A 14,536-nucleotide genomic window follows, 5' to 3' on the forward strand; every position below is an offset into this window, starting at 1 on the left:
TTATTCATTTAAGGTACAAATGCATGAGATAAGATTGTATCCGGCCATCCCACAAATTAGGTGCAGCTCGGTGGTGCCGGAGGTTACACGTTCTACAGACAATGGGCTGCTATTTGTGTAATAAAATCTGTAATGAAATCATCCCATTCTTCGCAAAAAAGGAAGTAAAATTTCCACACTGAACATTTCTCACTGCTAAATGAGTGGATTCATCTCATCTCATCTGTGACAGACAAGGGATGAATTATGCGAAATTAAAATGCAAATTATTTGATTATGACGAGCCGTTGCATTTATTTATCATCTTTGAAACTTTTTGCATGGGGTGAAACTCATAGACCTCGCTGTTGAGCATATTATCTACGTACGTACACAAGCACTCACATATATTGACAACTAGGAGCATCAGGTTTTCCTGACGAGGCGCAATATAAGTACTTACCACACACAACACGTTTGCATTTTAATGTTCACGCGTACGAACTTCCGTACAATAAAAAAAATTAATGAATTGAGAGCAGAATTGAATTCATCCCATCCCATCATCACTTTCCAATACTTGAATTAACATCATGATCGTAAAATATTCCACCTTTTAATCTCATTTTAGTACATTACTTACACAACTATCCAGTCCACCTACCCACTAAATTTTACTATCGTGCATTGCACATAAATATGCATCGCCTTTTTACAATTAATTATGATGTACTCACCCATCACGCTTATTAGCAGAGGGTTCATGCATGTTGGCCCAGAGCTATAATCCCGTCTGCTGGCCGTCTCATCATTTATGTACATACGTCCTCTCGCAATTATAATTACACATTCAAATTTTAGGCTTGATTGCCAGTACATTTTTATTATTTGCAATTTCATTTCGTACAATTCATTCGTACCCTGTAAAATAATTTTTACTTTTTCATTTGGAAACGATCTGAAACGACTTATTTACATAACTCCAATGTTCTAGAACTGTTCTGTGCAAACATAGAGATGATTTGATTTCTTGTCCAAATACAAACTGCACTAGTCGATATGTTTACATAGATTCTACAATCATGTCGTAATGACCATCAAAAATGAGTAGTAGAAAGTTCAATTGTTGATTCGTCCACACAGATATGTATCTGTAGATAACCAGCAAAGTTCTTATTGCTTATCTGACCAATTGTTTGACCAATCCTTTGTCTCACATGGTACAAGAATAAACTGCTGAAATTTGTCGTCTGGGGCTTCATTGCATTGTGGACTCATCGTACTGGGGGGGATTAAGCGATTGGGCCCTTCCTCATGTCATCGATGAGGACAACCCCCTTCGTCTCCCCACACAAATTGTATGTATGTAAATATGCAGCTACATCTATACTGCCCGTTGCATTACCCAGCCAAACTTTACTTATTTACGGGTTCGTCCCATCATTCACTCCTAAATGCTTATTCAGTCACAGTATGATGACCATTTACAATTTGTGAGTAGTTGTGATCATTCAAATTCACATGGGTCTTTATCATGGCAATAATCAGAGTCTCGCTGCATAGATGATGATGACGAAGAATCCATGCATGCATATAAATAAGTACGTTCATAACCACGAGAAACAAATTTGTACGTATTATTATTTGAACATGTTGAACACCCAAAAGCAGTCAACCATACTGCAAAGCAAAACTGCATAATGTTGTAGTTAGTTTTTAGTTAGCTTCGCCATGCTACTTACCCAACGTAAAAGTAGCTTTGCAATGCAACAACCTTTATGTACGTCTGTACTATTCAGCTTGGTTTGTCAGTCTTAGCAGGGATGAAATACGAAATGTAGTAACAGAAGAACCTTAAAAGCCCAAAGTCAACTTGTGTATGTACAAAGCTCCAAACTTTTATGAAGGTCTTTTCCCAAATCGACTTCACTAACAGATCCGCTCTCAACTAGAAAGGAGCACACATTTTATCATTCCCACAGGCTTTTGTTACCAAATCCATCCCAGATCAAAACTCGCCTCTGCTTTTACATAACACATCTTGCTTGTGTAATAGAATTTTGTGCGAAAATGGATCTTTTGGTTCCAGTTCAGATACGTTATTGAAAGTGGAATCATAAATCGATCATAAATTTCAAAAGTTTCTTCCAAAAAAATCGTCCCAGAGCTTGTCCCCGTGAAGACGAAGACATGCCTGTAGTGGTGATTTCTCTCTCATCGAAACGTTCGTTCAAACGGGAGCGTGACCGTGTTTTGGGACAAAGTCTGCGCAGGGGTCGCAGCGAACGTGACACTTTGCTCACGGATAAGAAAAAGAGGAAGCAAGACCAAGCTAACCAGAACCATATTGCTTCTGCTTGTGGTGCTACTGCTACCAATTCCGGTGCGATTGTTAAAGTGATGGTCAAAAAGTAGTTCCCACAGAAAAGGATATAAAGTTTAAAACCAGATAATTACACCGACCTATGAACAATAAGTGGTCACCTCTTGTATTTCTGTGTATATGTAGACAATGTATAGTGAAAAGGGAAATCTAAAAATCTAAAAAGTTCTAAGCAAAAATTTAATAAAGAAAAAAAATTAAAAATCTAAAGAGTTCTGTGCGTTGAAAAGGTAATTACATATTAGCTAATTCTCTTTTTATGGCCCTAGTTGAAATTGTATCACTGCAATCTGCATTCTGTGTGTGGTCAGTACAGCACTTTAATAATGAGGGTGAGAAATGAGACGTAGTAATGATGATGAATCACTCGTATTATTAGTTGAATTATGTACACCTGCATTTTAGAATCCCAGAGTTTACCTGGTTTAGAGTCGGATGTCAACCCATTCCAATTTATCCAATCCACCTGACTTTAAGTATATGTTTTTGTCGTCGTTTTCTTTAGGGAACAAGGCCAAACCAAGTCATGAATAAGTTGTGGCTCTTGACTGCGTATAATCTTATCAACAGAGAAGAAATGATTTTTGTAACAGCCTGAAATTACTTTAGAATTCGGAATACCAAAGTTTTCTAGGACTCAGTTTTCTCTCAATTCAATCTCATCTCGAGCATAAGATTGGTAGCAAAGTCTCAAAGAACTCGCTCTGCAGATCCTGACTTATTAATGAGTCGACAGTAGTGGTAGTAGGAGCAGTATATCTAATGCCCGGGTGTTGGTCGGGATTCGGGATGATAAGTAATGGAAATGTCGGATCGTGGTTGGGAGACATTCATTTTTCGTGTAAGAAGACAAGCTGTGCTTGGGAAAGGAGCAGGTCTATTAAAATAATTAAATGTCATTTCCACTTTATCCAGTCATTGCTCAAGGTCTGCCGGTCTCACTGCATTTGGGAATACGTAGGACTGGAAGCACACGCTAAATATGTACACGTACATCGAGAAGAAGCTTCTTCTTTCAGTAAACCTCTGTTTTCCTGCTCACGGTAATGCTCGAGAAATAACATAAACGAGCAGTGCGGGAGCTGGAATGGATAAGCAGACAGGATAGTGTTCACTCATCTCTGAACTAAATACCAACATATGTACATAGTGGGGTCATAAGTTCTCGTGAATGCATTTCCGGTAATAAATCCCAAAGTATTAGAGCTATCTGTTCGAAATTTTTATGGATTAACAAGGTATTAATATTGTTTAGAAATCATAACTTCTTTGTCAAGATTTCGTCCACGGGCAATTAGACAAGACATAACTCGTGACGGCCACAGGTCGATCGTGGTACGCGCCAATTTTCGTGCCAAAAGTATTTCAGACTTTTCACCGTTGGCAAAAAATTTAATAGAAAAAAAGGCCAGATATTTGTTGTACAGAAGTCTGACATCCGTTTAAGTATGCGGAAGTCAATACGAAGTCATCACCGTGGTGTGAATGGGAGCAAGTTGGCTGGAGAAATGAAATCTCTGTTTTTTACCGCAAAGGGTACAAGTTGAAGCCAAGAATTATTTTCAGAGTGTCCTAGAGACAAACGTTAATAACCTGAACCCTGGACCCTCCGAAAATCGCCATTGGACCTTTCAACAAGACTCTGCTCATGCGCAAGGTGCAAAATTGTCCAAAACTGGCTTCAGACGAATTTTCATGACTTTTTTTCATCCGTAGAACGGTGCTCAGTATCTGCAGACCTTAATCCCCTAAATTATGACTGGTGGTCAAAATTATAGGTACAAGTATGCTCTAAATTTCACCCAAGTGTGGAAGGGCTGAGGTCGCACTTACTGAAGATCTGGCGCTTTTCCCAGGAAATCCGTGCGTGCCGCGATCGAGCAGTTTTCGCCACGACTTATGTCTTGTGTACAAGCCCGTGGAGGAAATTGTGAAAACGAAGTTATGATTTCTAAACAAGATTAATACCTTGTTCATCCACAAAAATTTCTATCAGATAGCTCTAATACTTTGGGCTTTATCACCGGAAATGCATTCACGGGAACTTATGGTCCGACTATGTACATAGAGCTATAGCACATGTATAATGGCCCCCAAATTTATGAGATGTTTCTCCATCATGAACCTCATTATTACCTTTGCAGTATATTATTACCAACAGTTGTACGTATCCCATCATCGTTTAATGATCTGTGTCGGCTTGGTTTTCCTCGTCGTCGTTCGTGAGGGATGGATGGATGGACGAGATGCCACATGCCAAAGCAAAATAGATGGGAAAAAATAACAAATTTGGCATGTACTATGAAAATTTGTACTGGGCCGTATTCCCTAAAATTCCAGTCTTTCTGTCCGTTTTTATTACGAGACAATTTTCCGTCGTACTTTAGTTTCTCATGATGACACTGTTTTTTTACATGAAACTCTTGCTTTTGGCACACTTGATGCCTGAAATAGTCATATTTTGCGAATGGTGGACCATTGAACTATCCACTGCATTACAGGATGCATTATATAGCGGTGGACTAAGTGACCCACATTTTCACTCCTCCATAAAATTGAGTCATGATGATCGAGGTATATCAAAATTAATGCGTTTTGGATGAGGCGAGACAGCGACTTTGCAATGAAACAGTCAGTGTGGGACAACACAACAACAAAAGAGAGTGAATAAGTAAGTAGTAGCACTTACTATTTTGCTACTTACTACATACGCACAGGTACATGGATTACATTGTTGTGCTCTAATTTGATCCACTTCATGCCCAATTCATGTCAGTGTTGACGACGACGGCGTTAATGGCAAAAAGTAGAAATTGTAGGCTTCACTTCATCCACTTCCCACATCTTTGTTGACGATTTTGTCGCATGCATGCAACTACCTACTTGGATACGTACGTAATTATTTTGCTCATGAAACGGCCAAATTGACACGAAATCTCGGTTGCCTTTAAAGACAATTGCTGATAAGAATGTTTCAAACACTTGCAAAGTGCAGAAGAGCTATTTATGAAAAACTTTAAAAGACAAGATTTTCATATCAATTGAGTTTCAATACTTTTCACGATCCTCCTACTGTCTCAACCTCTCTTATTAATTGTGCCTAGCATCACGAACTTTTCTAGTGAGGAATTTTTATTAGATATTACAAATCGTGGCTCAAACTCCTCAGTTCTTCAGCCAGTGGATGGATGGACAGACAAGGTTGCGCAATTCAGTTTCATTTCGTGCAAAGATTCGTGTCACGTTCTCTCCTAGTTTCGTTGTCATTCTCAATTCGAAGGATATAAAATATGTACAGCGTTTGGGTCCACATTTATTTTACATTTTAATAGCGACAAGCACGTTGCTTGCTTATGTCAAATCCTCCCCGAGGTGCATCCCATATCTTTAATTTCAGCAGTATAAAAATGCTCATTCTGCTCACCAGAAAGTGAGAGGATCACATAATAATAGTAATAAAGTAATATCTGATTGTATCTTTGATCTCGTATCTCCTCGTTATTATTATTTCCTGTCATGTGTGATAGTGTTTGTCGTCTAATCGCATCTCGTGTGATGTCACGTGTCCCCAAGCCATTATTATCTTATTGTTTCCTACCTGCGTATAAATATGTGCTGCATTTAATTAAAATAAGCAGATCGAGTAGTGCAAAATTTGCGACCAAGTGTTAATTTCCTTATTAACTAATTAATATTTAGGGGAAACTATGGCACACATCGTGCACATTTTTTTGCACTTTCTTCCATGTAACAGTAAAAAACGGAATCTGCAGAACTAAAACGGTTGACAAAGAAGTTAATGATGCCTTCTGTCAATGATCGTCGTCTTCACAGGCTCACTCACACTGCTGCTGCGGCTGTAAATGAGCCATATTTACGTACATCCATCCCTTGTCTTTTTTGTCCCCTCTTGTTATTCGTCTCGTTCCGTTCCATTAAATTCTTGGTTTGGTTGAGCTGGCTTGGTTTGCAGGATATTGAGGGCTGCGTATAGATATTCAAATTCTTCTCGTCTTTTTTTCGAAACAGAGATCATCCTCCTTCTTCTTCAACTATTTAAAATTCTTACATGGTTGTCAATTGTAAAAATGCACTCCTCGTGCTGCGAACAATTACGGGACGACATTCTTACCCCACGATTATGCCTCGACATTTGAGAATAGTTGACAAAAAGAAATGTCTTATTGCAAATGCTAATAATTTATGCCAAACCGGCGGCAGCTAGACGTCAAATCAATCACGGTTTGCATTTCACGCTTGCACGTCTTCATTAACATTTGACACTCGAGGCGCACCTTGGTATTTATAAAAGTTGAATAAATAATTTAAATTATTTGCCGTTGCATCGTAGATAAGTACTTACAGCTGTCAGTTTTCATTGACAGTTTCATTCTCTTTAAGCCATCGATTGGCTCTGGGCAAAACAACGTATGCATTCAATCTCAGCTATTTGATGTGAGTTGTCTGGAGGCTTCATTTAAGCACGACTGCGAATAATGAGGAATCTTTATAATGCAGGCAGCGAAACAATGAGGTGATTGATTATGTTTACAAGTTGTCTTCCCAAATAAGGCTAACTTAATGTGAATCTGTGAAATGGAAGTGCTACGTACTCCATTAAGCAAGCTCGCACAAGAAGAAGTCAAGCGTGTGTGTGTGTGCCTATTGTTTTGTGACCGCTCCTGTCGAGATCGTTGGGAGATTAGGAGAAGGGAGACAATCTGGCAATTAGTTTTGTTTTCTCCGACAGCCCGATCCATTTATAGGAAGAGATTTGTCATTTATGTGTGCATTAGAATCTACGACATGCATCATACCAAGGAATCTTTCTCAATTACACAATTGCTACTTTTACCAGGGTTCATTTTGTAATTGAGCATTATTCAGCGAGTCATTGGTAAATATGGATGGATGGTTTGGACAAACAGTAAAATTGATGAAGATTTGTTTGTCAGTCATAATTGCAGAATGCATCAATTTGCTCGTATTGCGTGCTTGTGTACCTCTCATAACTCAAACCTCTTATAACTCATTCGACCTTATTGTCTCGTGGAACAGCTTAAATGCAATAGTTCTTATAATTGAAATTCACCCATCATTCGTGCAGAAAAAGTGACCTTGTCATCGCCCTTCAATGTGCGATCTTTCTTTGCATTTTCTCAATTGACTTAACTAATATTATTCAATTATTCCACTTAATTTAGCACACTTACACAACAACAATTATGAAGGCTATGATAAGTGAGGATGATTTATATATATAATATATCCATAAATACTTTTAGTTTATTCAAGAAATCCAAAAGACTCGAAATCGTATCACTTTACCTCCACTTTTACTGCCCGGATCTCATTTGCTCCTTCCTTTTATCGTAAAACAACAATGCAGCAGAGGTGGTATGATCGTCTCATCGGTGAGCTTATTCACAGTGTGAATTTCACACCACTAACATTTAGCACATTATTATATGCAGCACCTCAACATCAGAGAATGACACATTGTTATTTGCTGTTTATGCATGACTCAGTCCTTATGCTGTTTGACCAGAAAACATTAAACACGAATAAACAACCGTCGTGTAACAATAAATAGGAGGAGGAGGAGGATACCCTTCTCTGTTAAAGATAGATACGTAAGGGTGCCTGCCTGATAACAAGCTGGCATGTGCGTTGGCTTCCTGTAATGAGAATTGCATTGCTCTCAACTTCAATCCTTGCCTTCCTTCTTCGGCCAAAAGGTTTGTGTGTGCGTTTTTGGGGGGAACGGAACAATTCGTTGCTTTTGTAGTCCAGCCAGATCATCCAGAAGGCAGGCAGCTGCTGTTGGCTCCGAATTTCTGTAATATATTTGACGTTAGCTTATTTCTATTGTGATAATTCCTTGACCGTTTCCCTTTTGACTTGGAGCACTAACTTTTTAATTGTCTTCCTCATTATATCGTGAGCTTTATATATTAAATTATCTGTGTTACTTTGACGTGCTGGGATACACTAAGGTTTGTTACATTAAATAATTGTTACATTATTTCGTATTCTTAATGATCATCATAATAAATTGTAAATTTACTGAGAACGGTTGTCCACTACTTCACATGTACCAATAATTTATAACTAGGGTCATAAAAGGAAATTTGTTGTCAATTGTTAATTTCAACTTTTGATTTTATTTTTGCAGGACTGAAGGGGTATTTTAATGAGAACGACAATTTTTAAACACTCGTAACCTCCATAGATAAAAAGGATGCTTATCATCAACACCAATGATCATCATCCTTGTTAGTTAAGAACTTTTGTTGTGAATTGACTGCCGGAAGACGAGAAAGAAAGGGAATTTAGATTTGGAAGAAACAAACTTCCGGCACTATTTACTCCATATCGCTCGGTTTCTTATGTTCCGTTGGATAAGCATCGTGTGAGTTTTTTGTAACTTAATATTTTTTTATATTTTCTAACCCAGAGTTTTATTGTTATATATTTTTTGCACCAGCAGAAAATCCATTTTCAATGCGGCCACCATTCACCATTCCGACTTGAGCCCAAAAATTTCACCATATCAAGTCCTCCAAGCGACAATGGAATATACAACTATCCTTCTAGATGATACGCCATCGTGATTGAGAAATTAAATCCTTATACCGATCTGCATGTTTCTTCCTCACTCAACCAACCGACTAGAAAAGTATTGAGATTGATTATTTAGTTCCTGTTAATAATGAGTGATGTACACACGATGAAAACTGTGATTACTTCTACCTCCGCGGTGATAGTGACAAAGGAAGAAGACGGGAAATCGAGTAGTGAACTAGCTCTGGTAGTAGAACCGACATCATCACGCAACAAAGGGGAAGACTTGTCCGTAGCACCTCAAACTAATGGGATTACTACTACGAATGATGATGCTGTTGCGTCCGTCGATACCAAACAACTCGTTACCGATAACAACACTGCAGCCACAAAACAAGAAGGATGCGAGCAGTCTTCGTCCCACACGAGAACGGGTAGCACCATCATCCCTCCTCTCTCCACTGATATCGATTCTTCTTCATCCACTGTAATCATCAAAAGTGAAGTTGAAGTTGAACAAGTCAGTTGTAGTGGACCAGTACCAAATTTTCGTGTCGAAGGTTCCGATGCTGGCGACAGTTCTGTGACCGTGGTCACCTCGCTAAGTCTGAGCTCCTCCGCGCTTCAAGACTGTTGCGGTGGTGGTGGCAGTGAGAGCGAGCCCAGCTCTGAAGACATGAAACTCTCGCTCGTCAGTTGGTACTCAGAACCGGATGATGCGGCTCGACTCGCTTTGACCTCATCGACAAGTAGTGCCTGCTGCCCACGACAGACCATGTCGCTCACGGGCAGTTTGTTGAGCAAGAGTGGTTCAGAGGAGAAGGAAAATCAGACGCCTGAACCTAGACGACGAGAAGCTGAAGAAAATGACGAATCGACCTCATCCTCATGCAATTTGCTACCATTAATCCTGGACACCGAGGTCCTTGGCGGAAGTCGGGAAAGCGTGCTAACTTTGAGAGGGGAGGAAGACAAAGCTCCTAACAACCGTAAAAATCAGACCGAGTCAAACAAACACGTGCAACTACTACTTGACGGGAAAAATAGTGCGAATGATAAAACGGTCCCTCACCATGGCCCTAAAAAACATACCGCATTTAATCAGTCCACCTCCATTTCCAATGCTGCTACTCCCGAGTGTGGCAAATGCGCCCGAAAATCAAAGTCAGGAAACAACACCCCACATGGAAACCATCAGAGCCGAATTCGAACCCCAGCCTCTCGCAGATTAATGCCCTCCACAAAGAGCAGCACAGAACTGAAGAAACCTATCAAATCCATTCTCAAAAGCGACTCTCGTAGCGGGAGTGGATCAGATAACAAATCCTCGATGGATAGCTTGCCCAGCGCAGATCGAACATGTACCAACGCGACGACACCTCTTCGTCCACGTGGCGCAGAATTACTGTCTCGATCTGAATCTACTACCAGAGCTAAGTTCAACCTTAACCACGAATTCTTCAATGCTGACGGTTCCCCCTCCAACCAGGAAGCGTATAACAATTCAACTTCTGAGGAACGGCTTGCCTTGAAATTGCGTAGAATTGAGAAATATGCAACCCTTCGTCTCCGTAAGACACGCGTCAGACCACTAGAGTTGGGCAGTGATTCGGACATTATTAACACGACCGGTGGGAAAAGTAAAGCTGGCACACCCACCACCACCACTGGAATCGATCTCATGACAAAGAGCATGTCCTTCCTGGAAAAGGGTGGGCCTAACAACGGGGACGCAACCAGCCTCCCCTGGAATGGAATGCAGCATGGACAAAAGTCTAACTCCTTGAAGAGGCAGGGGTCTCTGCGGATCAAAAATAGAAGTAGTCCTCCTTGGGAGCCATGCACCACGAGAACGACTGCACTCCGAATGCAGAAGATGCAGGAATCCAAGGCGAAAGGTGGAGGAACCAGTGGCGGAGTCACAACCTACTCGTCCGTTGGGAGTGGCAGTGCTCACACGGGTAGTACTCACTCGGGAAGTGGGGACTCGATTCATCATCTCGTCCCACAGAGTCGCAGCGCCCCATCAAGCAAGACACTGTCGGCTTGTAATTTAACTTCTGGAAAAGGGGGTGACAAGTTTAAGGTCTTCGCCAAACTCTCTTCTGCCGGAGGTCAGACGGCAAGTAGCAATCAGAAGAGGTTGAAACAGGAAAAGAGTAAGGATTTAGAGTTACATGAATTATTAACATTCGTAATTTGTCGATTTAAATCGAGTAATACTAATCGTGTAAATGTGTAAATTTAAAGAAATTTTAAAATAGCGAAGTACAAAAGATTCAATACAGATGCATATCTATAAAAAATCAGTTTACAAACGTAAAATTAAGAAAATTTTTGTGTAGCATAACACACGAAGATCAGGTAGAAATTTTTTATGCAATCGTATATTAACAATTTAAAACCATTTAAAAATTTTTATTCAAGTTATACAATTTACACGATTGGAAAAATATCCTTCGAATACAGCTTGCATTTATCTGGACTTGTATCTGACTGCTCTGTTTGTGTAGGCGTTCAGACTGATGTTCACCCCACCACCACTGATCAGCTTTTAAACGGGAACAATCCCACCAGCATGAGTCCAATTCCATCCGTTGATGCAGCTTCCGACCTACTCGACCAAATAAAACAACTAGAAAAACTTGCCAATCGATATCGCAACACGGCCCTTAAATTCCAGTCTAAATATGAAAGTTCGGAAGCAATAAAATCCGAGTTAGCCAAACAGTTACAAGAAACGCAGCAAGAATCGAGCGAAATGGTAGAATTTTTACAAGCGGAAAAATCAACCTTGGCCGAATCACTTACTGAAATCGAAACCGAGGTGGGTTATATTTTGCAGACTACTTTTTACTCTCTCCAAATCTAAAGTCCTTAAATTAAGAATTAAATAAATTTATCTCTCTTCAGGCCACAACTTGGCGAGAGGAAATCCAAGGCATACGGAAAGAGTCTGACAGTCGAATCTCCACTCTGGTTCGTCTTAGCGAGCAACACAAACAAGAAGCCCTCAGGTCGCAACTACTCCTCCAACGTCTCGAGTCACAATCCAATTCTGTCTTGGCTTCGATATCAAATCAAATTTCGGAAGGAACGACCTCCATCGTGTTGACGAGACAGAAAGTCAACTCTCTTACAGAGTGTTTGATAGAGGCGTACAAGATCCCACAGGAGCTGCTCACCTCATTCGTATGTTAACCAAATAAACTGCCATGATAAATCACAATTGGAAACATTTAGACCTTTTTTTGTACTCTTGTAAATTTTTATAAAACTACTTTTCAAACTTTCATCACTTAAACTTGTATCAAATTAAAAGACGGCCTAGATTTAAAAAAAATTGTAATTTAGACAAATTTTAATTTTTTTAATTTTGTGGAGATGTAAGAACTATAAATTGAATCTAACTCATTTTATTTTAGGCTAATGCTGACCCCCAAACCACGAAGGACACGGTAGTTTCCACTGTTAACAGTGGTAACAATACTCAACCCAATAGTTCCCTCCTTCTCCCCCTCATTACCTCGCTGGCCGAAGCATTTCCTACTTCCGCCGCAACCCTTGCCAAACTCGCCAACAAGTCGGAATCTGGCCCAATCAAGTTTCCAACCTTTAAGACTCCCCAGTTGTTGACAACTAATTCGTATAATGCGAAAATAGAGGGATCTACTAACTCTGCCCCTCCCAGTAGTGACGAAACTGACTCGCTGCGAAACCTAAACCAGGCCATTATGGATCGAGAGGCTGCTGAAACTATCGGACTTGATCAAATTACGCTTCCTCAACTCGTTAGTTCATTCCCGGAAGAAGATGACGCTTATTTGACTCGTGAAATCGTGGAGCTAAATTCTTCCTTGGGCCGACTCCTCTTGGTTGTTCGCGTCATCGTTGTGCAATGTGACAAACAGGTTTCGAACGTGGCGTCGAGTATTCTGCAGGTGAGTAGAATTAATTAATGCAGTTGATGCATATCTATGATAAGAATGTGTTATCTAAATGTCGATTTATTTGCATTCATTTCCAGTGTTTACAACAGGAGGGTTCACAAATAAAATCCCCTGGGGATTCATCCACTCCCCACAACAGAGAAGACACTATTACCACTTTGACGACCGGAGAGAAAGTCGACGCCAGTCATCGGCCATTGAAGAATGGGCACACTATAACCTAACCACTGTTAATTTAACTGTATAATTACTGAAGCTGGGCTCGGATCTGCGATGTCTAAAAGTCCTGTTTTGATGGGAATCGAGCGTGCACGCGCTCTCACCTACTTTAGCCAATTTTAAACTTTGTCCTAGAGATGCGAAATTTGGCATGCACATGCACCAACATATGCTGCATCATAATATAACATCAATTCCCGTTCCGTTCGCTATAAATTTTTCAGGAAAAATCAAAAACCAAGTGAAATATGGGTGATATTTGGTTTTTAATTTTTCCTGAAAAATTTATAGCGAACGGAACGGGAATTGATGTTATATTATGATGCAGCATATGTTGGTGCATGTACATGCCAAATTTCGCATCGCTAGGTCAAAGTTTAAAATTGGCTAAAGTAGGTGAGAGCGCGTGCACGCTCGATTCCCATCAAAACAGGACTTTTTACACATCGCAGATCCGAGCCCAGCTTCAGTATATCAAGTCTAAAGCATTCTATTTCTGTTGTCTGACTCCCGTGTTACACACGTTCCAATACAACGTTCATTCCACAAGTATTCATTCTTGTACTTGTTTAAATCTTGTAAAGTTTGTTGTAAATTGGCATAAATCAAACTTTTTTGAAAGTTTAAGTTGTAATGTTTTAATAAATCTGTAAATATTTCTTATTTCTCATTTAAATTCACTGTTTTACCTCAATTTCAAATTCCTCGCTGTTCTAAGTTTCAAGTTGACCATGATACAAGAAGAAAAGAGAAATTAAAAGCTGCCTGGACAAATTATAATCAAATATATTATGAAATACCTTCTTATTTAAATCAATTATCCAAATTTCACAAAAGCAATAAAATATTAAAGATAAAAATGTGCAAAAAAAGTATTAATTAAAATCAAGCTGGTTAAGAATATAATAAATACGTTGATGATTAAAATAAGTAAACGAGAAACAATCTAACACGTAAATAATTTCATTTCAAACATTTCAAGCAAAACTTCTAGAATCATTTTATTCCATGAAAAAGGGACAAGTTAAGCGTACCAAAGTCCGGTTACTTTCTTAGCTCGGTAATAAGAAGGATTCAAGCAAGAGCTTTCGTTACAAAACAATTTAACTTGCAAAATTTTAACCATATTTTAACTGACATAAGTTTGTATGAAAAACATTGTGCTCTATTCACACTAAATCGTGTACTATGCTCGCAATTTAGCTCTTGCATGAAAATAAAATTAGTCAATACCACCAGCGTTCGATATGAAAAAGAATACGACGTTTATCTTGAAATGATTTTAAATATGATATTTGTCCAAGACTTCACAGTCATAATTTCTCCGTATTTGTCATCCTTTGCACGCACATTTTCTCTCTCTCCTCAACGTAGCGACCACTCCAAGTTTGAAATTTCCACACAGGAAGAAATTGACATTGTACTTGGAAGTAAATCGCCA

At 39.4% G+C, this 14,536-nt stretch overlaps 1 protein-coding gene and 1 long non-coding RNA gene across 19 annotated transcripts; one reads left to right on the plus strand and one right to left on the minus strand.

Annotated features, from left to right (window-relative positions):
* The first annotated feature begins 1,888 nt into the window (after positions 1-1,888).
* Positions 1,889-13,967, plus strand: LOC110862005. Of its 18 annotated transcripts, XM_035845181.1 has the most exons (9): positions 1,889-2,592; positions 8,538-8,774; positions 8,853-9,041; positions 9,130-11,085; positions 11,440-11,753; positions 11,840-12,118; positions 12,352-12,867; positions 12,954-13,117; positions 13,575-13,967. In XM_035845181.1, coding segments are annotated over exons 3-8 (3,213 nt in total). In that variant the 5' UTR covers positions 1,889-2,592; positions 8,538-8,774; positions 8,853-9,040; the 3' UTR covers positions 13,101-13,117; positions 13,575-13,967. The 18 variants fall into 18 exon arrangements, 16 of the variants coding, with proteins under 16 accessions (XP_035701074.1, XP_035701065.1, XP_035701066.1 ...); XR_004833331.1 differs by having other exon boundaries at positions 8,853-11,085; positions 12,954-13,159; positions 13,548-13,967; XR_004833332.1 differs by having other exon boundaries at positions 8,853-11,085; positions 12,954-13,159; positions 13,560-13,967.
* On the minus strand, positions 7,631-8,531 carry LOC118433347. Its single transcript, XR_004833333.1, has 2 exons — positions 8,277-8,531; positions 7,631-8,199 (listed from the first exon to the last, which is right to left on the minus strand). It is a non-coding gene; the product is annotated as an uncharacterized LOC118433347 (long non-coding RNA).
* Positions 13,968-14,536: the final 569 nt, after the last annotated feature.

Source organism: Folsomia candida, unplaced genomic scaffold (assembly GCF_002217175.1).
Source record: "Folsomia candida strain VU population unplaced genomic scaffold, ASM221717v1 Fcan01_Sc048, whole genome shotgun sequence".
Taxonomy (NCBI): Eukaryota; Metazoa; Arthropoda; class Collembola; order Entomobryomorpha; family Isotomidae; genus Folsomia; species Folsomia candida.